Source organism: Delphinapterus leucas, chromosome 2 (genome assembly GCF_059928025.1).
Source record: "Delphinapterus leucas isolate spDelLeu-1000000601 "Yukka" chromosome 2, BTC_Dleu_Yukka2, whole genome shotgun sequence".
Classification (NCBI taxonomy): domain Eukaryota; kingdom Metazoa; phylum Chordata; class Mammalia; order Artiodactyla; family Monodontidae; genus Delphinapterus; species Delphinapterus leucas.
The window spans coordinates 3,024,017-3,047,779 of NC_143130.1; the positions used below are offsets into that span (position 1 = coordinate 3,024,017).

At 42.6% G+C, this 23,763-nt stretch overlaps 1 protein-coding gene across 6 annotated transcripts in view; it reads left to right on the top strand.

Moving 5' to 3' along the window:
• The first annotated feature begins 12,370 nt into the window (after positions 1 to 12,370).
• The window catches only part of ZEB1 (zinc finger E-box binding homeobox 1), a 194,629-nt gene continuing 183,236 nt past the window's right edge, over positions 12,371 to 23,763 (top strand). For all 6 annotated transcript variants that reach the window (XM_022580645.2, XM_089906352.1, XM_022580643.2 and 3 more), the window contains exon 1: positions 12,371 to 12,466. In XM_022580645.2, the coding sequence (XP_022436353.2) occupies positions 12,409 to 12,466 (58 nt within the window). In that variant the 5' untranslated portion in view covers positions 12,371 to 12,408. The remainder of the gene's footprint in view (positions 12,467 to 23,763) is intronic.

The window sequence follows — 23,763 nt, forward strand, 5'->3', positions numbered from 1 at the left end:
ATTATCCAGGGGATGGTTCTCTAGCTAATGGGTTGTCCAACATCTAGCGCTTCTGTCTGGTTGATAATATTTTGGTCAGTTCGATGCTGACCAGCAATGCAAGGGGAGCAGATGCAAATGAGGACAGGCTTTACAACCAACATTAACTCCCAAAGTGGACTGTAGTGGTTTGATTTACGTCCATAACATACCCGAGGTCTGGAGAAAATAAGTTCGAGGGAGGACAAAAATATAAGTAAACTAGGGAATAAGGAAAACAAAAATTCAGGCCATATGTTCTCTTGATTTACTACGACTTCTATAGGTACAGAAAATAAAACAGGGAAGAACTAATCAGTTTATTCGACCATCCCATGAGACTAATTATATTTTTCTCACATAGTCCATTTTTTAAAATCTTTTTCTGTTAGCGAACAATTTCTGAGTGATTTCTTCTATTCACCATTTCTGCTATTTTTAAGGTTTCTGCTGAGCACTGGATGTTTTATATTCATATATTACCTTTTGGCATTTACTAAATATGCCACCGGTTAGCTAATAAAAATATCTGCCAGAAGATCTTTCATATCATTGTAACAGTATCCAAAAGACCATAACAGATATCTGTCAGTGACTTTCCCAATCAAAAGCACATATCAGATGGGCAGAATCAGGAAATGAGTTGAGCCACTAAAGAGAAAAGATACTTATTTAATGACTAATTAATTCAATGTACATAAAATGACTAAACTCCACAACTGCTTACATTCAAATAGTATTAATTGCTAGTTGTAAGTAACAGCAAAACATGTTGAATAACGTTGATTCCAAATGTGCATGCGTTCCATACTATTTTAAATAGGAATGACTTTACCTATAACTAAAATATTGCTACTGAAGGTAAAAAAACATAATTCTCTAAAGTTATACAACAAAAATGTAAAACAATATCAAAGTTAGGAGTAAATAATAATTGTGTTATTTGTGGGCATTTTTAAAATGGTCTGTAGGAATACTTTATAAAGTAACCTAGAAGGAAAAATGTGACTAAAGTCAATTGCATTTGACAGTTGGCTGAAATCCTGGCAGACAATTTCAGAGACAAAACTGGTCGTAAAACCAAAGCCAGTCCTTTGCGAAAACCTTCAGAAATAAAAAGCAAATATTTTTCAAAAGTTTATCAGGGTGGTTGTGACATAATCGTCAAGTATTTGATATACCTTTTTAGTTCAGACCTCTTGTTACTTTGTCTTTTGCATCTATTTTGTTTTTGACATTTTCATTGTTTAAAGGCACTTCCATTAGAGGGTGAGCAAGAGAAACGAAAGAAATTAAAAATAATCAACTCAGTATATGTTGCTGAAATGAGTTAATACTACAGAGGTTCAAATAAAATACAAAGGAGCTAATTATTCAAAACTCATTAATATTTGGCTTTAGGAAGAATTTTTTATAATGATACAGGTTTGTACAGTAAAATTTCAAAAATCGATGTCTTAACAGTTTTCAAAATAACGTCCACACACATGATCTCACGTCATACTCACCAAGACCCTGTGAATATGTAGGGAATTTTGGTTTATGTAGGGAAATTAGGCTTAATCCCACAGAGAAGGAACTCGGGCTCAAGGAAGTGAGGTGACTTGCCCAAGATTATGCCTACAGTAAACTACTGAGTGTGGACTCTCAAATCTCATTCATTTATTCATTCACTCATTCATCCACCTTTTGCTAACTGTTCTTCCTTCCCTAAGTTCCCTTTGCCAGATGAAGGCAATCTTGACAGAGAAAGAAAAACCACCTGAGTTAAGAATTCGCCATAGAAATTCAGCAAAATGGGAAACTGGCCAGAGTTGTACAGTCTGGATGTGGATCAAAAGTAAAAATATTGGCTAACAGTGATTTGCAGTTCTGTCAGACCATGCTATGCCTATGGCTAAGAGCTGGCTGTATCACTACCTTACAGCTTTTAATGGAATCACTTTATCATGATTTTGAGTATCATCATCTTTCTAGCTTACACACAGCCGTGTGTGTGTATAATTGTGTGTATAAAATACACACATGGTAGCTAACTACTCACGCTGTCCTTTATCATGCCATTTTATCTGACTTTAATTTCAGATCGGCTGCTTCATTCTTTTTAAGTGATGGCATAGTATTCCTAGGAATTCCTTTGGACTACGCTCTAAATTTTTTTTTTTTTTTTGCGGCACGCGGGCCTCTCACTGCTGTGGCCTCTCCCATTGCGGAGCACAGGCTCCGGACGCGCAGGCTCAGCGGCCATGGCTCACGGGCCCAGCCGCTCCGCGGCATGTGGGATCTTCCCGGACCGGGGCACGAACTCGTGTCCCCTGCATCGGCAGGCGGACTCTCAACCACTGCACCACCAGGGAAGCCCCTGCTCTAATTTATTTGATAGCCAAGTATACTTTTTCAAGTATTCCAAAATTGCTAACCTTTGCTATCCCATAGAAAAAGGATACTTGCAGTTAACTGATTATTTCATAAGAGCAAGTGAGAATGTGAAACTCACAAAAATTCTAAATACTGTTATTTTACTGGACATTTATTTAAAAATCCAGTGATAAGCTTAATTAGAATCTAAAATACAAACTGTTCTTTCACTAATAAGTGAATTTTAAATAAACAAATGAATAAACATACACATATTTTAAAAACACTAGGCATGAAAGGGCTCGAATAGGTCTCAAGGTCCAGGGCTGGAATTATTAATGGTTCAATCCAATATGGAATTTTCTATATAGTCATATATGTTCTTCCTTAGTCCATTTAAGTGTCTTCCTATATACATATTCTAAAACACAGAGTGATTCGTATGTTTCCAATCAGTGTGAATAAGCTACCAACTTTCAAAATTTTTTAGTCTTGGTGAGACAAATTCTCATATATTTCTAGCGGCATCATACGTTCGTACAACCCTTTTCAAAAGCATGCTGACAATAGGTTTAAAAAGATACAACCGTGTTCATTCCCACTGACAAAATAATTCCAGTTTTGAGAATATTTCCCGAGGAAATGATCAAAAACCATACAATAGTGTCCATTCTTCACAAAACAAAAAAAACTGGAAATAATGTAAATGTTCAACAACATATAACTGGTTGAGTAAGTTACAGTATATCAACTTGAGGAATGTTATAGTTAAGTAAAAAAAAAAAAAAATTCAAGCGTAAAGGTTCTGCGCCTACCTGGGAAAATGTGTTTGTTAAGTGACAACAGTATAATACTACTAAATTATACACGGTTCTTATATATGAATATGGCAAAAACTAGGCATTATTATAACTGTATAAACTACATGTGAAAAGTGAATGATCCCAACATGGTGCAGGAGTAGGGATGACCGCTTTCACCCTAAGTCTTGCGTAATAGACCTCTCCTGTGTCCATCCCACCCTCGTGCCCAGCAGGAGGTCTGCAAAGAAAATGAATCGGATGAGAGAGAGAGAGAGAGAGAGAGAGAGACAGAGGTGAGAAAGGGAGGGACACCACCTGCAGGTCTACAGGTGTTCCAGCTCCTCCCTCCTGAGACCTGGCTGCCCCCCTGCTCTCGGATTCCATGGCCAAAAGCCCACACACTTACATCCTTATTAAAAATCCCTCTCTTTTTCGCTTGGGCCACTTTGAGTTGGTGTCTGCTACACACAAACCAGAAAACAAAACAAAGAGAGTTTTTACATTCCTTTCGTAATTTTTAACCTGTATTTTTAAAAAGTGCCACACGTCATCTAACTGCATTGCAAACAGCGTTACTCATACTAGGGAAGGAAGTTCACTTACTGTGTAGATAGATTTTCCATAGATAATATAGCTAATGGGAGCCAACAGTATCTCTAGACAATATAACAAATATTCCAGCTAACGTTAAACAAACAACAGGTTAATATCATCTCCTCTTTCTGCCTTTTAATTAGAATCATTCCACCTACACCTGAAGTGACATTTTCAGGGATAAAAATCATCTTATCTTTTACCCTGAACAGAAAGGCACTGTGCAGGAATTCTAGTGGATTATGCTCTTAATATCTGACTCTGCTCTTTGCCCAAGAATTTGCCTTTGTCATATTATCTATCATTTACTGTTGGCCATGTGCCACGCACCATGTAAACTTCACATACAGTATTCTCATTTGCTCTTCACAAAACCCCTCCACCAGAATGATTCACAAATGGCAGGAACTTTCACTCTTTTCCATAATTAACTGAGTGGACTTCCCATTAGACAGACATTGCTTTAGGTATCAGAAATACAAAGATGAAAAGCTCAGGCTGGGAGGAGAGAGATGTCAATCACCCAGTAAAGGTAGTAAATGCTACAACAGTGGTAGGTAGGAAGTGCTCTGAAGGGTGTGAGGGAATTACTAGCTATGTGGGGCTGGTTGCCCAATTCCCACGAATTCTGATAAGTTGTATGAGAAAACTGCTGAGAGAATGTGCAATCTACGGAAAGAAAACTATCCTGCCTCCCTGGAAATATGTCAGGTAATTGGAAGACCGCAGAATCTGGACGGGGAGGATGTTAGCTTTTGTGCATTGGGCTGTAGTAAACATACTACTGGGGAAGAAAAGCAAGTGTTAAAAGACATATTGGAGACCCTTTTTTAAAATATTCATTCAGTTAGTATACAATTTCGAGGGCCTGCCGTGTACTACTGCAGTACTGGGAGCTGGTAAGAGCACTATGAGAATGTATAAACTGAAACAACTCTATTAATAATGTAAACACTCAATAGTAATTATGCTTTACATTGCTTTTCAGAGCAGGATTACACTACTTGCTATGGAAATGTTATCTTTCACCTGTGCTTCATTTGGATAGTCACAGCTCGTACGTGCACTTTTACTTGCTGAGTTTTTCCTCAGTGGCCGATTATTCCAGAGGAAAAAACCTCTGAAGCTCCCCTGATGCTTGCTCTGCTCACCCGTTCCCCGTGCCCGGCACCCACGACACTAATCAACACATATAATGTGGACACCCTTGATTTTACAAAAACCTTTCCGTGGCTTACAATTCGTCAGTATAAGGTCCCCAAACCTTAGCGCCTTCATGGGATCTGGCTCCTGCCTACCCACCGCTGCGGCCTTTTCGGGAGCACGCAGGGTTTTATTTGCTGTGGTTCCTCCATGGGATTTGCCACCTCCTCACACCCCCTACTGTCCCCCCATCCTCCACCCCAAAGCACAAGACCTTCATCCGGAGACTTCTGTTGTCACTTCTGCCTTTAACACTCTTCCCTGCTCCTCCCGACAAATTCCATCACTTCTTCAAGAAAGACTCCCTTGACTCCAGGGTACTTCAGATGTCTCTCCTGTGTGTACTATACCAACCTGACACTTGTGTAACAGGCTCTTTGTCAGTTTGTTTCTTCCACAGACCTGTGAGCTGCTTGAAGTCAGGGACCGTACTAGGCATTCTTAGCCACACACAGTGCCTGTCACATTAGAATGCTAGAATATTAGGTGAATAAATGAACCAATGAATTACTATTAGAACTTCCATGTGGCACAATGTTCAATGTTATATAAAAAGTAATGACCACTTAGCAAAAGGCTTTAGAGCTGCTTATCAATTAAAGATGAACAAATTAATCGATACAAACATGTTTCTCAATCACGAAACTGAGAGCTTGCATACTCTGGTAGGCAGAATAGTGGCCCCCAAAGATGTCTATGCCCTAATCCCCTGGGCACAGACTGTGTGTTATGTTAGGTCTTACGGCAAAGGGACATTAAGGCTGCCTATTGGATTAAGCTCGCTAATCGTTATCAGCTGACACTGAAATGGACGATCCCTTGAATGATCCAGGTGGACCTAATTTAACCACAAAAGCCCTCAGACTTGGAAGAGCCGAGCAGAAACAGAGCCAGCAAGCTGGCAGCACGGGATGGGCTCTGCCCCGGGCTGATGGGCTCTGCCCCGGGCTGATGGCCTAGAAGATGGAGGAGGCCCAGGCGTCAAGGAGCGTGGGCGGCCTCAGAAGCTGGAAAACGCTGGGAAACGGGTTCTCCTCTCGAGCCTTCCGAAGAAACCCAATCCTGCCAAAACCTTCATTCCAGCTCAGCGAGACCCACTCTGGACTTCTGACATCCAGAACTGTAAGATAATACATGTGTGTTGTTTTAAGCCACCAAGTTGGTGGTAATTTTTTTATAGCAGCAGCAGGAAACTAACCTACAATACCTACAACACATCGGACAAGGTTAACCTTGGCTCCACATGACAGAAAACCGAAGACAATGGCGGCTGAAAGAAGATCGAAGTTTACTTGTCTCTCTAGAACAGGGCTCTGGCAGCAGAAGTCGAGGGCTGGTAATGCTCTCCCATACCATCAAGGACTCGGGCTCCTTCAGTCTTGCTGCTGTGCCTCCCTTAACCTGAAGGAGCTCTCGTCGGCACGTCTGATCCCAGCCAGCAAGAAGAGGAGTTCTGAGGAATGGTGAACCGCTCCCTCTTGAGGGACCTCACCAACCAGGGCATCACTCACATCTCACGGGCCAGGACTGAGAGGCACAGCAGCAGCGAGGTACGTGCAACGGCCATGCCAGGGGCCACGTGACAAGTGTGGCGGGTTCCATTATTAAAAGGGGAAGAAACCTATGGGGACAACCAGCCACCTCCACCTTAATACTGTAGTGCTGTGATGCCCTCCCACTCACGGTTTTAAGTATATAAAAGTAGTCTCTCCTACTTTTAGATCAACCAAGGCAGGGGCCCTCATTACAAAAACAGTAACTGAATAATTACGATGTCATAGACTCTGGCACATTCCTAAGCTTTGCCAGATTTTGCAAGTACACATATTAGAACATGAGTATATGCCTGTCAGTGATGGCATCACATTCAAACTCTAGTGTTGTAATCGATGGAAACAGAATTCTTGACTAATAAGAAATAAGGCGCAGGGGTTATGAATCCGCCTGCTAACGCAGGGGACACAGGTTCGATCCCTGGTCCTGGAAGATCCCACATGCCGCGGAGCAACTAAGCCCGTGTGCCACAAATACTGAGCCTGCGTTCTAGAGCCCGTGCGCCTAGAGCCTGTGCTCCGCAACCGGAGAAGCCACCGCAGTGAGAAGCCCGTGCACTGCAACGAAGAGTAGCCCCTGCTCGTCGCAACTAGAGAAAGCCTGCGCGCAGCAACGAAGACCCAACACAGCCAAAAATAAATAAAATTTTAAAAAATGCTTAATCATAAAAAAAAAAAGAAGGCCAAAAACGTATTTTATTTCTAGATGTGTGCTACTCAGGGGCCTGACAGGAAGCAGATGGCATGCCCCAAGGGTAAATCGCAGAGAGTCTGACGAAGAGACTACTTACATGGACGTGGGCAGGCTCTAGGGGAACCAATAAGGGATGAAGTACCCAAGGACTCACAGCAGGAGGAAACCATTACCCTCTCCAGGCCTGAAAGGACAAAGGGAAGGCACGGTTTCTGGAACTTGCCAAGACCTGTAGCCATGGGACAGGACTGTCTGACCCGAGCCACGGCCTTAGGTGGAGGAGCCAGGCGCCTGCCAAAAGCCACAGACAGGCAGGAGGGAGTGTGGGGGAAGGTGAAATTAATATCCTGACCTCTCTCTCTTTCCTTCCTCTGATCATCTGCCAATGCCTCCAAATGGGCTGAAATCAAATAGAAACCAAAGGACAAAGGAGCCTGGGTGATGTGGTCCACAGGAATCAGCCTTTCAGAGCACAGAAAGGCAGAGACTGGACTTTGAGGGACAGAGGATATAACCAGCATAATATGGAAAAGTACTGATATTTCACAGGGTGGGGATGGTTCAAAAGGCCTTGAACAAAAAGAAAAAGGGAATCGATCCAAACAGATCTGGGCAAGACCTGGGACGAAGAAAGATGGAGGAAGAGAATGATTAAAACGTGAAAGAGCAGAGAGGGACCCAGGTGTGCCCTACTAATGTAAGTGGGATAAAGAGAGCGAGCGAAGAAAAATGGAGGCGTAAGACGAAAGAACTTCTGAAGGGCCTGACCAGGGGCCTTAAAGTTGTGGCTATGTCTGAACACAGTGTGTTTCTCATTGCCAACTTTTCCACGTGAGTTTAACACAGTGGTGGGACATCTAAAACCTGTTATTGACTACAAATATTTTTAATATGTATACTCAAAGGATTGAATAGTGGCAGTGATTATGACTGAAGGTCTGTGGAATACAGAAGGCTAGGACTGTAGGTCAAAGAAATAGCAATACTCTGCAGCAGAACCAGTCGGCTGCTAAAAATAAGCCAAGATGCCAGAGAAAAGAAATGCATTGAGACAAAGGGGAAGAAACAGCAAAACAATACAAGAAACCTATCAGACCCCTGATACCACGGTAAATTCTTAAAATTCCCTCAAATCCAAAATATGCATGTTGCTTTCTCTAGTACAAGTTACCTACCTATAGTTGTTAAGTATAAGAAAAAACATGCCACTCATGTTCACAAGTGATTTCAATAACAGAAACTGTAATCTATCTTCTGTAGAGGCAGCCTTTGAATGCAATTGTTTTAATCACTATGACTTTACGGAAAGGATCAGCTTTACTTTTTGGATGTTCATTAACAGCCTTCAAACATCTATCTCTCTCTACGTTTATTTATATTTAACATCTCTCTATGTTAGACATGTTCCCAAAAAACTGTCCCCCAGATTAGAAGCTCCATGGGTTAACATTTCACGGACTTATATTAAAAATAGGAGCCTTATTCCCCAGAGAGGGAAAAACAGTTTTGTGATGCAATATATAATAAAATCACAGGGAGGTTTGGGGAAAACACCTGTCCCTATTATTACCTCCTGGGAGGCTTCATTAGAAAAGCGTGTGTGGTTCCTCAGGACAACTGTTGGTTCTGTGCCACCCCGTAGCCTTGTTTCCTTCCTGATCTGGTGACACAGAATTTGGTGAACTGCCCTCTTGCAACGCATGGTGACCCATGTACACCCAGAGTCACTACTGAGCACGGACTGCGGGGCCGCTCTCCAGGGGCTTCTCCATGCTGTCCTTTGGTGGACAACATGTCTCAAGACTTTAAGATTAAAGCCTGACAAGTTAGCGAAGTCAACTTATTTCATGAAATACATATATTAACTTGCCGCGAAAATAACCGAGTTCTTACTTTAACAAAGATTATAGAATCACATTATGTTCTACTTCTCAAATGTGTTCAGGAAGTGAGGTACATGGTAATCATATGCTCCATGTGGAACACTGTGCAGTATGTACATTTTAAACTTAAAATAATTTTATGTCAAATTTTATCCTAGCTTATACATGAATCTTACATGAAACGCAAACAGCAGGTGCAAGGGGTTTATGAAAAATTTATAGAAAAAACTCAATATTGAAAATGTTCTACCCATTTACATTTTCCCTGTGAATTTAGAAAAGATTACAGGAATTCAGTTTTAGCAGTCTACCTCTCCTTCAACATGTGCAATCCCAGCGCTCCCTGGAAGCAGTGTTACCACTTCAGTGGCATTAGAGCTAGGAGCACATATTGAATACATATTGTACAATGACACTACGATTACTAAAAACCAACAACAATACAGGACACATGCTAAACTCTAGTATCCCCACCATGTTTGAATAAAGCCTAATTTTTTAAAAATTGAGGTATAATTGACTAAATAAACCTAAAGTTTAACACATTTATTTAGAAATTCCTTTTCTAAAGTTATTCTCAAGATTTTTTCCAATTCTTTAGTTACATTTAATAGAGAAAGCAACCATCACATACGCATCAGGTTTAAAGCAGCAATCTATCTTGAGATTTACTTTTGCCTGCTTTCTTTCCAGTCTAGCATTCAATAATTTTGGGAACATTACAGTAAATAAAGCGCATTAACCACATATTAAATTTATAATCTATATCTAATTAGTGTAGGATTTTACAAAATTGAAATTCTGTATTAGAAAATTTGGAACATCAATATTTCCTGTGCATATTTAAAAACCAGAAGTGATCGGGATTAATCATTTGGGAAAAATGATTATGGAGAATCTAAAATCAAGAGCAATTAGCCTCAAAATAAGGAAGAATATAAACGACAGGAAATGGCTTTCACATTCATGATTTCAACTGCTCCTAAGAACTAATGTGATGAAGGCAGATAAACAACCCTTACGTTAGAGCCAAGAAGAGATTCAGAAAAAGTCAATGATACTCACTTTTAAAAGAAATATTTACCTACCAAGCATCTGCCCTGTGACTAGGTACTCTGCTAAGTGCTAAGGGCACAGAAATGAACAAGCAAAAACAAAACACAAAAAAGGTACCTGTCCGCAAGAAGTTGAATAGCCTGGCCCAAACTAACTAAACCAGTAACCACTAAAGGAAGGAAGATGACTTCCACTTGGCTTATCGCTTGACTTGGTCTCTCTGCCTTCAAGGTAAGGATGAGCAACGAAGAAAGCCTAGTCGGGGGGTCAGGACAGGCACCTCAGAAAGACGTTGGACACTTTCTAAGTTTAAAAGTACGTGAAACGTGCACTAGAGTCAGAAAGTTTTGTTTTGTTCTGTTTTTTCCTTTCGGACTGGAAATTAGGGGAGCTGTAAAAAAGCTGTGCATGTGTGTGTCTGCCTGTGTGCTGGGGTGGGGGGAGCGGGGAGATGCCAGCAAAGGATAAAGTCTACAAGCTGATGCAGAAGGAAATTGAAGAACATCACACAGTTCTTAAGAGGGCCGGGAAAAAGCACCCCTTGAACCAAGCAAAGCACCAACATGGTTCTGGTCCTCACATGTACAAGGTCAATTAACACGGTGCTGAGGAAAGGCAGGGGTGCCTGTACTTAGGATGATCGTTAAGACGGATAATTCTAGTTGTGGCCTTGAGGAAGGGAGCGGACACACAGACATAATGTATAGCAAAGGATATTTACAGTCACATTTCACGCACCAATAAATAATGCATTCACTTCTCAAAATGCCACAGCAAACGTGGGAGAGAATTTTCATCTATAGTCAGGATTAAACTTTCTAATTTTAAATTACCAGACTTCAGCTGTAAATTTATTTCAGTTGAAAGGTGTGAAGAGATTATTAATGAATCTTCTAAAAGTCTGGAGAGTGTTTAGAAGATTAACATAATAAAAAAAGTCCAGCCATAGGCACGGCAGAAATTATAGGCATGAATTTATTGAGCACCTACTGTGACAGCACTGTGCTAGGTGACTGGGTTGTTTCTCATACTTCGTCACGCTCCGGTCTCCTCAATTTCTCTGTCATCTCTTACCGTGTTCACTTGGAACTGCACGATTCAAAGTGCAGCCCGGCTCATTTATTCCGTAAGGTTGGTCCCAAAGACATTTCCTCATTTGAAGGCGGGGAGGAGGGGAAAGCTAAGTCCCTACCGAGCACTTAAGACCTGACTTTCTTGGTATTTGTGGTGTTATCTACGTGGCCCTTCAGAAGTCCCCGAACTTGTACAAAGAACTCAGAGAAGACCGCCCCCGCCGGCCCTCGTTTCTTGCCGGAAGGTCCTTCGCAGCCACAGCTGCCCGTCTAGGTACTAAATCGCGGCCTGTCGATAACCTCAGCTCTAAGTCTGGAAGCCTCGGATCTGGCCGGCCGGGGGCGGGGGCGGCCGAGGTTACAGCAGGTGAGCGCCCGGCGCGGAGGAGGAAGTGAGACAGGCCGGCGTGGGCATTACTCAGGCCGCGTTACCGCCGAGGTGGCTCGCAAGCGGAACTCCTCGCCCCTCCGTCGCTCCAGCTGGACTTCTATCTCGTTGAAGTCACTTCCCATCCCGGGTCGCGCGGGGGAAAACGGTGCGTCCGAGGAGGGGCAGAGAGTCAGACGTGCGCGGTCAGGTGGCCTCTCCCCTGGCACCGCATGTCCCGAACTAGCCCCTCTCCGCTCCCCGGACCTGCCTGCCCCCGATCCCGGGGCGTCCCCGGGCGGCCCGGGGTGCGTGAGCCCCCCGTGAGGAGGAGGGAGGACAGGTCGCTCCGGCCACTCCGGGGGCAGCTCCGAGGACACCGGATCCCGGGGAGAATCAGCCAGACCCGATCGTGCCCCTGGCGGCCGCGGCGGGTGTGGCCGGTTCAGAGCCTCCTACTTTACCTTTCTCACTCCGACGGCCAGTCGCCTTTCGGACCACGTCCGCACCGATCCCCATCGCCCCCGCCCCCAACCCGCGACACCTGGGGGAAACTTCTCCCTCGCCCCTCAATGCAAACTCAGCCGCTCCCCCAGCGGCCGCAAACCGTCCTCTCCCTAGCAACAAGGTTCCGGCCGTAGAGCGAGCGGCTCTAGGTGTAAGGAAGGTGATGTCGTAAAGCCGCGAGTGTCGTAAACCAGGTGCGGTGGGGAGGGGGGAGGGGTGGAGGCGGAGGGGCGGGGGGGAAGGGGGAGGGAGGGAGGGGGAGGAGGTGACTCGAGCATTTAGACACAAGCGAGAGGATCATGGCGGATGGCCCCAGGTGTAAGCGCAGAAAGCAGGCGAACCCGCGGCGCAATAACGGTGAGTGGCGGAGCGGACCGGGGAGCGGCGGAGTCAGGGGGAGCCGGGCGGCTGGGGCGCCCCCGGGGGCGAGGGGGGCGAGCCGGGCTGGGGGCGGCCGGGTAGGGACGGGCCAAGTGGAGTGGGAAAGTAGAAAGTAGTGCTCTCTGCCCCCCTCCGGGCCGCCGCCTCGGGAGCCGCGCCGCGGCCGCCCGCTCTCCCTGAACCGTTATGTCTCTTACCTGGTTTCTCCGCCTAGCGGCTCCCGCCGCCCCTGCCGCCTCGCTGGACCGTTAGCCGCCGCCGCCGCCGCATCCCCGGCGCAGGCGGGCGGCCGGGACGCGGCGTCCACTTTTCTGGGCTCCGGGGGAGCGGCTGTTGCTTCTTTCCGCACTTTTCCCCACTCTTGTGCCCCTCGGCGCCCCCCTCCCCTCCTCCTCGGCGCCCTCGGCGTTTCGTCCCCGCGGCGCCGAGGCCCCGGAGCCGAGGAACTAACTTGTGCCCGGCGCTGCCTGTGTAGAGTGGCTTCCGCGCGCCTCAGCCCCGCCGGCGCCGGCGCTCGGGCCCCGCGGCTCGGCCGGGCGGGCGGCGGCGGGACGCGGCGGCCGCGGGCTGCGTGTCGTCCGTGCGCGCGTGTGCGCGGGCGGCGCGGAGCGCGCGGACGGGCCGGGCCGGCGGCGGTAAAGTTGGGACCGGCCGGCGAGGCGCTCTCGGCGCGGGACGGGGCTTCGCGGCGCGGGGCGCGGGTGCCTAAGCGCCTTTCCTCGCCCGCGCCCGCGGCCGCCGCCGCGCCCCGAGCGCGGTCCGCGTCCCGCGGGGAGCCGGCGGGAGCGCGGGCGGGCGGGCGGGGCGGGCGCAGAGCTGCGGCCGCGGGGGCCGCGGGGGCCGGCGGGTTTGCGGAGTTGTTACCTGGTCTCGAGACCGGGAAGCACCGCAGACAGGTCCCCGCCCGGGAGGACGCCTCCTCCGCGCCGGGATGGGGTGCCGAGCGTGCGCCTCCCTTGTGCTCTTTCGGTTTGGGGAAGTTGTTACCTGGGCCGGACGCGCGGGGCGTGAAGCCGGCGAACGGAGCTTGGACGGCGCTCCGGGTCTCGGGTGGAAGGAGGGTGGGGGAGGGGCGGCCGGACCGACGGACGCGGGGCGCCGCTGCCTGCGCTGCGGGCCGCGGTGTTTACTGATGAGTGCCGTTGCGCCGGGGACGCACACCCGCCCTGCCTGGCGTGAGAGTTTAGAAAAATAACAATAATGACGAGAGAGCGAGCGCGAGCCCCGAACATGTGGTGGTGGTTTGCACAGTCGCCTTTTGCAGTTGGGAGAGACGGTGTAAGTTGACTGCATGTCTGCTTATCTCGGGCGCCGCTGTGCCCGCCCGCCCGCCCACCGCTCGGCAGCGAACGTCTGCTGGTGGGTATTGTCTGGACAGTTCCTGCGGCGACAGGGCCGAGGCTGGAGCGCGGCCCCCGCCCGCCCGGTACCTGTTTGGAGAATAATGGGCGGCAACGGCCCTGCTGCCGGCTGAGGCCGAGTCTATATAAGGAATTGCACGGACCTAGCGGACCGAGGGGCTCGTGTGGGTTCCTGCGTTATTTTTAAAACGAGTTTCTGAGAGTCGGGAAATAAAGGCGCCTGAAATGGGATCGCCGTGTCCGCCAGAAAATGAGGAAATGCGGGTTTAAGTCAGAACTACCCGGCGCTCGCCCCACCCCCACGCCTGGGCCCCCTTTCTCCCTCCCCTCTGGGATGCGAAACGCGAGGTTTTGTAACCTTTCCTGGCAATTTCAGATTTTGTGTGGGATTTCCTGTCTCGAAGCAGATACGAAGGTTTTAGGCGGTTTCAAGATGTTTCCTTCCAATCGTAAACGTAATTTTAATATATTCGAGTCGACATTAGAATCACCGCTTTCATGAACGGTGTTAGTTATCCAAATACACGTTTGTATTTTAAAGACCTCCGTTAGTTATGATCGATAACTAATACTGGGCGTCCTCATTGTGGAGAGATGACTTGTTACGGCCGCGGCGGAGCACAGGCTATTGCAATTTTAATTTCCTGTTTTAGCGTCAAATAGTGTGTGTGCTATATCGAGCTGTTGCTGCTGTGGCTTTATGAAAGGTAAGTTGGTTTGGAAAGGGCTGTTCGCGTTTTACCTTATTTAAAATGTTCGTCGCCAGAGAAAGGGGCTTTTCTTGTTGCTGACGACATGTGTGTGACATGTGAGTCTGAACCACCCAGCGTCTGTGCAGCTGCTGTAAACATGTTTACCTGAGCAGGAAAGGATGGATTTTCCTCCTAAAGATCCTGTGATACGAATATTACACCCATAAGGCATATCAACAGCTGACTTAGGGGGAAAAAGCGATCCCGAAAGGTACTTGAAATCAGCAGGAAAGAGAGCTGCTGGACGGCTGCAGCAAATGGCAACTTGCGCAGGTAGAAAAAGATGGTGTTTAGTTTTCCCCTGCGCGTGTCAGCCCCTCCAGTCTGCTGCTTTCATTCTCAGGGGAGCGATTTATTTACCGCGCTTGCTGTCAGTGTTTTTCCTTTGTGTTTACTATTAGAGAAACAGATTTGGGGCTGTTTAGCACAAAATGTCTCGTCTGCAGTGTGCATCACTCTCAGAAAACAAAAGGTGTTTCAGATAGCACTGTGCTACTACAGGTATCTTCCATTTTCATCAGTGTTGGCTCTGTCCTTGTATTTCTTTTTGTTCTCAGATGCATTTCATCCATTGCTGATTATTACAGCCACGCTATTTGATTAAGCCTCATGATTTGCAAATTAAAAATGAAGTTGTATGCCATTGTGTTGTGAAACCTCAGGATAGGTGCTGGTTAAGATTTCTTAGCAACGCAGTCATATTTAAGTTGCAGTGGTTTATTGGAGAGAATCGCTTGGAAAATGTTAACTCTTAAATCTTTTTAATGAAGGAATAAATGATGTATACAGTGGGAGGTGGTCATAGAGATACTTGATACTGTAATTTATATGTAAATAATTTTTTGTTCATTTTAAAATAAGGCATGCAGATTTTCTGCTAAGCCTTCAGTAAAACATTTTAATTTCCTTTCTGGAATATATCTGCAGAGTAGGATGTTAATGGGAGCATCAAGTAATGTAACTTGACGGGTAAAACAGTTGAGCAAGGTTTGGCCAAAGCCTGAAACCTTATGTAGTAACTCTATGGTGATGATGTTACTGGCTTAAATTGATTTCTTTTTTTTTTTTACCGTTTATAATGTAATGCTTTGTTTGCTGTATTTTTAAAATCTGCCTTCTCATTTTCCACTTCTACTCTTTGTGGTTACTTATTTATTTATTTATCTATTTGAGAAATGTACTCTAGCTGCTAACGACTACATACTGATTAATTCACTCTAGATGGACTGGCAGGTACATATCTTCTGTCATTTGCATTTCTACTTGCTGTCTTTGGAAACCACCAGTAGAGGATGCTAACAAAAATTATTATTGGTGTAGTATACCATAAATCTGTCTATCTACTGTTGATTTGGGACCTCTGCTTTGATAGGGACCTTCAGTATAATTCCGGGTCTTACCCTTATTTAAAAGTAGCCCTGGGTAAATTAGGCAAAAGCATTTTCTAGTCTGCTAGGACTGGAAAGAAGTAGGATTGTTTTAGCTTGAACAGTTGTATAAATTTGGTCTTCTTAAATCTTGCAGCTGAGATTGCTGTCAATTTAGTCTTGCTGTAGACCAGTTGTATTACTGCTGTTTTAAAGAAAGTTTTGTTTTATGTTGTTAGGTTTAGAGAAGAATATGTAATGATCGGTCCGTATTTATTTTGCATTCTTACTGTATTTTTTAATCTCCTTTTTCATTCATGGTAAGATCCCTAGAAATATATATTTTTAGACATTAAAAAATGTAAATGGTTGGATACGGTAAGAAAATTTGAAAATAATTGGTGATATTGTGTAATTATTTTTTCATAACTTACATAGACTTAAAACTATACATGGGTTGGCGGACAACTACTGAAGAAGGTATTTAACAGCGGTCACTCAGATGTTAGCAATTTTTATCTTTTCCTTCCGCTTCTGATTAAGATTCAGAACCAGGTAGTGTATAAATTTTAAATTTACCAATTCTAAGTTAAGGAATGTAAATTTGTTTTGAAGTTTTAAATGCATTTAAGAGTCTCTGTAGTTTACTAATTATTGTATGCTTGTTTTCAAAGAATTCTTTTCAACAAATATAAATTGGTATTGTAACATATTCCATGAGATTTAATGTATTTAGTTATGTCTTTTTGGCCTGTGTCTATATAATTATGTTAATGTTACTGTAAACTTTTAGAAGCCTTTCATTAGGTCAAATGTTAGAAGTATTTACTTCCCTAATTTTTTTTAGGTATTTTTACCTAAATATTTTTTTAATGGTATTTCTGTAAATGCACCAACACTAGTACCATAATGCAACAGTAATACTCTTTATCTTGAAATAAGTAGGAATTATGTGAATTATCAGGTAAGCCTGTGTGAATTTCTCATTTTAGGGTGTCATAGTTCTTCGAGAGAGAGAGAGAGAGTGTGTGTGTTTGTGTGTGTGTGTGTGTAAATATAGTTTTACATTTCCTGACACAGTTCTTGAGTGTGGTTTTCTAATTCCTAGAGTTCATCAGTGAATAAGTTTGGTTACTATCAACTTATTTTTTTATGAACTGAGGAACTTTACCACAAAGCCATGACATATACAGCTGTAGCATGGAGCAAAACTTAAACTATTTTATAAATTGAAAGTACCAATCACTTGTTAAAATGATCCTAGTATAAAAGCATATGAAATATTTGGTTAGTACTGTTTTTTCTTTCTTATATCCAGTGTTTTTGAAATGCCATACCCTATGTTTGCAATTTCAGTAACTTTGAAGCCTGTGGTGAGAAAGTTATATCAAGTTGGGAATGATACATTTAAAATAACAACTTAATTGTTTCTCATAGTTGTGTTTTTTTTTCCTCCTTTTTTGCTTTCCCCTGTATAAATCACTTCTAAACATGTGATTAGAGACAGATGTAAACACAGATGCAATATCGTGGAATTATATTGTTAGCTACTCTTAACTACCTGTAGTGAATTGCAATGGAGGAGAAGAAAAGTCATGCAGATGTTAGAAGAAGATACACATTGGTGTGCGGAAGTGCAATGAGAGGTTAGAGGACTTGGTGAAATGGTAGAAATAGTATTTAGGACGGAAAAAGTTTTCTTAATCCTTGCAGTATGATCACTAATTTATGGGGAAATGTATGTTCATCCCTAATAGAGCTATAAGCTAAATAAAACAAAAGTTCATTGTTGAAAGAGAAGTAAAATATTTTAAGTTAGAAAGATACCCTGATTAGGAAATATAATAAAATGTATTTTTAAATACTTTTTAAAAGGCTGTATGTTGTGCCTGTAACTAGCTAAATGATCATTAAACTAGTTATATTAAAAGTAGAAAATAAATGGATATACACATAGTAGGAAAAGTTCTGTAGCAACCCTGGTTAAAATTAAATGTGATCTGTTATACAAGCATTGCTATAGGAAATAATCTTTCCTTTGGATGGGACAGTGGCTTTTTTTCTAAGTTTTTCCAGCTTTATTGAGATGTAATAGGCGTACAACATTGTGTAAGTTTAAGGTGTACGGTGTGATGATTTGATACATGTATATATTGCACATGTTTGCCACGATAAGGTTAGTTAGCACACCCTTCACCTCACGTAATTACACTCTGTTGTCGCCATGGTGAGAACATTAAAACTACTGTCATAGCAGCGTTCACGTGTAGCATACGGTTCTGTTAACTAGTGCCCTCATGCTGTGCGTCAGTTCCCCGGAGTTTATTCGTGTTGTAATTGAGAGTTTGTACCCTTTGACAGACATCTCTATGGGACAGCCTTTGAAGAATTGTATCTGCAAAGGAAGCATTCTTAGGACGTGGATTTTACCAAATACGGTTTTTCAGTGTGCTGTGCACGTGATGGGATGGGTTATACTGCTTGTTAACCTGAAACGGAGTTCCTTGGAAGTATGGCAACATACTTAAATAGCACGGTGCTCTCTAATGAGTAAAGTTTGCCTGTGGATTGTGTTCAGAGAAGAAAATTTAATGTTTACAACTCACTTCATTAATTTTGTTAAAACGTATTTTGGAGTATATCATTTAGGTGTAGATAAATCCAAAGATTCCAGAAGGAACAGCCAAAAAAGCGGAATTCAAGTCCAAGCTATGAAACGTTTTATTAGATTCTTATTTTTCATTCTCTAAGAAGTTGTTTTCCTCTCGTTTATTTCATCAGACGTTTCCTTGTTTATTTAATACAGGTGCTCTGGAGACATAGGGAATGCAGTTAATTGTCCATGTACACATACATTTTTCTCCTACAGCCAACTCTGTGTATTCCTGGGACTTGATGTGCAGGGTTTGGGGTCTGCACTGTAGCTGTTGGTGGAAGACCTCATAGCAGGGCAGCCTGGAGGACCTTCATCCTCGCTTTTGCTGCAACAACTGCATCTGTGCTGGAATTATTAGGAACAGATGTTTCGTGACCTCTTAATTCCCCCTCCCCTTCCCCCTCCCCTTCCCCATCCATATTTAAACTTCAGTGTGAATGAAGATAAATATGGGAATGATGTCAGTTTCTCATGTTTATTATTGTATTCTAAAAATATTGCAAGACATTTCTTTTCTCTTTTAAAATGTTCCAGTTTCAAGATTTTAGGTATATTCTAATTCCAGCTTTTTTGAGATACTTTAAATATTGTGATATCAATTTGCTTTTTATAAAATGTGACACCACTAATTTTTAGATACCTCAGTTACTATTCATGGTCACCAAGCCACAATATAGTCTAATTTCCCTTATTTTTAATGTCTTTATATCCATTTAATCCACAGATCTAATTGAATGCTTGGTTTTTTATTAAATGCTCAGGGTGACCAGTTTGTTGATTAAAAAATTCATCATTCTCTTGGAATCTTACATTTTTAATATGGAAGGGACTTTTAGGGAATCATCATTTTTAATCTGAAAATTGATACAGGTAAGCTGAAATTTAGGGCCTTCAAGTAGAAACTCCATACGAGACTATAACGTGTGTTTTGAGAAGGGGCAGTGGTGACGCGTGGAATAGTGGGTAGTAAAATCCTTAACGGAATAGAGTGTCTGAACCTGGGCTCAAGTTAACGTCACTCTGACTTAGGTACTTGCCAAGGCTCTCTGAACGTCACTGTATCTCTAATGTTTTCTCCTTTCTACCCTAAAAAACTAAGTTGCTATTCATTCCTATTGCTACATCACTTTTCTAAATCTCTTTTGATACTCTTTTATTTATTTATTTTTGATTGCGGGGGAGGGAATAGTTGGAGCAGAGAGAAAATAATTTCATATGAATAAAAATTAAGAAAATAAAAATTAAAAAAAAGAAAAGAAAAATTGTGGAGCTGGAGGGATTCGGGACAATCATCCAAATCCATTTTTTTCAGATAAGCAAACAGATTCAAAGAGGTAAAAGGACTTTGCCAAGTTCCTATTACTAGTTTGCTTGGACCAGGTTACAGCTTCTCAGACCGGTAGCTCGGTGTTCCGTTATTAGACCGTTTTATCTATGATGATAACAATGAAGAAGTAGAAGCTGCGAATTTTCCAATTTGTCAGAGTAAAAACCAAATGCATTGTGTAGAATACTCAATCATCTCATAAAAATGGATTTCTAATCTATTCCCATAAATCCATCAAATTTAACAGTTAATGTGCCGATACCACTTAAAACATTTCGGGTGCAGAGAGTAGGTTTGGTCTGCTTAGAGGCATATGCTCCCATTATTTGGATTGTAACTTTCCCTCTTCATTCCCTACCTCAACTCCCATTCACCCTGTCCCACCCTGTCCTTCCCAACCCTCACTTCCACCCAATCTAGTGTGTTTTATATATGTCTTTGGCTATGTCTCTTTCCTTGTAAAATTATCTAGTTCTTTGTGTGTTTTGCATCTGTATACCCGATATTTTGCTGTATATTTTACTTTTGCCACCCCGTGTTGTTCGAGATCTGATCTGTTCATGTTCCTGTAAGTACACCTAGTTCATTGCTTCCAGCTGTGCAGTATTTCATGGTGTGTGTCAGCACTTGTCAATCACTCACCAGTTCCCCTAATGATGGATGCCTAGGTTGACTCCAACTCTTGGGTACAAATAATTCTGTAAAAAGCATCTTTTTACATGTTGCTAATGGCTGTGGAAGAGTTTCTTAGGGAACATACATGTAGGCATAGTATTGCTGAGTTATAGGTTAGTCACATATTTCATATCACTAAATTCTGCCAGATTATTTCTAAAACGGCGACACCACTTTTTACCTTCACCAGTGTTAACATAAAAATTCCTATTTTCTCACATTTTTGTCAGCTTTTGGTATTGTACAACATCTGCATTTGGCTAGTTTGACAGTTGTTAAATAGAATATTGTAGTTGCTTTAATATGTATTTTCTTGTTTACTAGCGAGGTTGATTATTTCTTCATATCCTTGCTAGCCATCTGAGTTTCCCTTTCCATGTCTGGCTTATTCATACTCTGCCCTCCTTTTTGGCTCGGTTTCTACTTGTTGATTTCCTAGAATTCCTTGTGTATTTGAGATAGTAATCCCAATCACCTGTTGACTTTGCCTATGGTATGGAAATCCCTAATTTTAATATATTTACATCTGTCAAATTTTTGACTTTGTGGGTAGTAAGAAGTCCTTCCTAATCCATGAATTGCAAAGATATTTTCTTAGATTTTCTTCTAATAGTTTTGTAGTTTTACCTTTCATATTTAGGTCTGTGGTGAATCTGAAGTTCACTTTTTGAATATAGTGTTTCTTTCTGAAGGGGAGCAAACGTAGTGGTTAAGGGTTTGGGTTGATCCTGTAATTTACTAGATGAGTCACCTTGGCCAAGTTACTTAGTCTCCGTATGCTTGAATTCTCCCATATGTAAAATGGGGATGGTAACCTTAGAGTTTATGAAGCACTGTGCTTAGCACAGTTTTAAGCATTCAGTAAATGTTTGTTTAAAGTTTTATTTATATTATTAGATTATGTTTGTTTTAAATGCATCTTGCATCAACTGACACTTAATTCCTTAGTCTGTTGTCCACAATTAACTTTAACTGACATAACTACCATCTAAAAGGATGTTGTTATAAAATTTATTCATTGCTTCTATAGCTTTGACCTTAAACATTGCTTAGTTGTTCTGGCCTTAAGAACAAGGCTGTCTGTTAAATCAGTAATAGAATGGTAATATACACTGAGGCTTCATCTTATAGCTATTAGTATATGTTTTTTAGCTTGAGGAAGGCGGCCTTGAACTCTTTTTTAAAGACCATTATATTGAGAGAGACCTCACCATATTACTTTATGTATAATATTGACCTGAACTTCAAGGGTAATGTCCCAGTATTATTCAATTGCATAAAACAAAGAACCTTGACCTGGGGAGGGTAGATAGGGAGGGTTAGAGGGAGGCTCAAGAGGGAGAGGATAAGGGGATATATGTATACGTATAGCTGATTTACTTTGTTTACAGCAGAAACTAACACAACATTGTAAAGCAATTATACTCCAAAAAAGATGAAAAAAATTGAGTAGCTTAATGAACGTGGCATCCACAACTTTTCATGGTTTCATTCATTTAGTTTGGAATATATTGAAGAAGACAGTTGTATGTCTTCCTAAAACAGTATGTTCTTGTGCTTATGGATCAAGGCAATCCTAAGACAAAAGTTAAAACGCTACCGTGTTTTGTGTGTGTGTTAATAAACTTTATTGAGGTATAATTTGCATTCTACACTGAAGCTTCATCTTATAGCTATTAGTATATGTTTTTTAGCTTGAGGAAGGCTGTATGTATACACTAGTATGCATGTAACATTTTGGTGAGTGTTGACATACCTGTGGCTACCAGTGTAACCACCACCACAGTCAAGATACAGAATGTTTCCTGCTTGTACCTCATCTCAGTCAATCCTCCCTCTGCCCAAGCAACCACTGATCTGGTTTTGATCCCTGAAGGTGAGATTTACTGCTTTAGGGTTTCATATAAACAGAATCATACAGTATGTGCTGTCTGTGTTCTTTTGCTCAGCATAACGTTTTCATCGTGTTGTTGCATGTATCAGTAGTTCATTCTTTCTGTGTTGCTGAGTAGTCTTTCATTGTGTGATGGAATTGGTTTCTCTCTTCATCTACAATGGGCTTCCTACAGGCAGACCTTGGAGTTTGGTTCCAGACCACCACAATAAAATGAATATCACAATAAAGTGTGTCACATGAATTTTTTGGTTTCCCAGTGCATGTAAAATGTTTACACTGTCCTGTACTCTGTTAAGTGTGCAATAGCATTGTCTTAAAAAACAGTGTGCATACCTTAGTTAAAATACTTAGTTGCTGAAACATGCTAACCATCATCTGATAACAGAAGGTTGCTCCAAACCTTCAATTTGTTAAAAAAACAAAAACAAAAAAAACCCGCAGTGTCTGCGAAGTGCGGTAAAGTGAAGTGCCATAAAACGAGGTATGCCTGCATTTGAGTTGTTTCTGGTACCTTGCTGTAGAATAAAGCAGATATGAGTGTTCACATCCAATTTTTCTTGTGAATATATGCTTACGTTTCTTTTGGGTAGAATTGCTGGCTCATGTAATAAGTGTTCGTTTAACTTTGCAAGAAACTGCCAAACCAGTTTCTAAAGTGCTTGTAGCATTTCACCTTTTACAGTGTATGAAAGTTCTAGTTGCTCCAATCCTTGCAAACGTTTGTCCACGTTTTAAATTAGGCTATTCCATGGATGAAGAAGATGTGGCACATATATACAATGGAATATTACTCAGCCATAAAAAGAAACGAAATTGAGTTATTTGTAGTGAGGTGGATGGACCTAGAGTCTCTCCTACAGAGTGAAGTCAGTCAGAAAGAGAAAAACAAATACCGTATGCTAACACATATATATGGAATCTAAAAGAAAAATGGTACTGATGAACTTAGGGGCAGGACAGGAATAACTACGCAGATGTTAGAGAGTGGACTTAAGGACATGGGGAGGGGAAGGGTAAGCTGGGACGAAGTGAGAGAGTGGCATGGACATATATACACTACCAAACGTAAAATAGATAGCTAGTGGGAAGCAGCCGCATAGCACAGGGAGATCAGCTCGGTGCTTTGTGACCACCTAGAGGGGTGGGGTAAGGGAGGGTGGGAGGGAGGCTTAAGAGGGAGGGGATATGGGGATATACGTATGCATATGGCTGATTCGCTTTGTTATGCAGCAGAAACT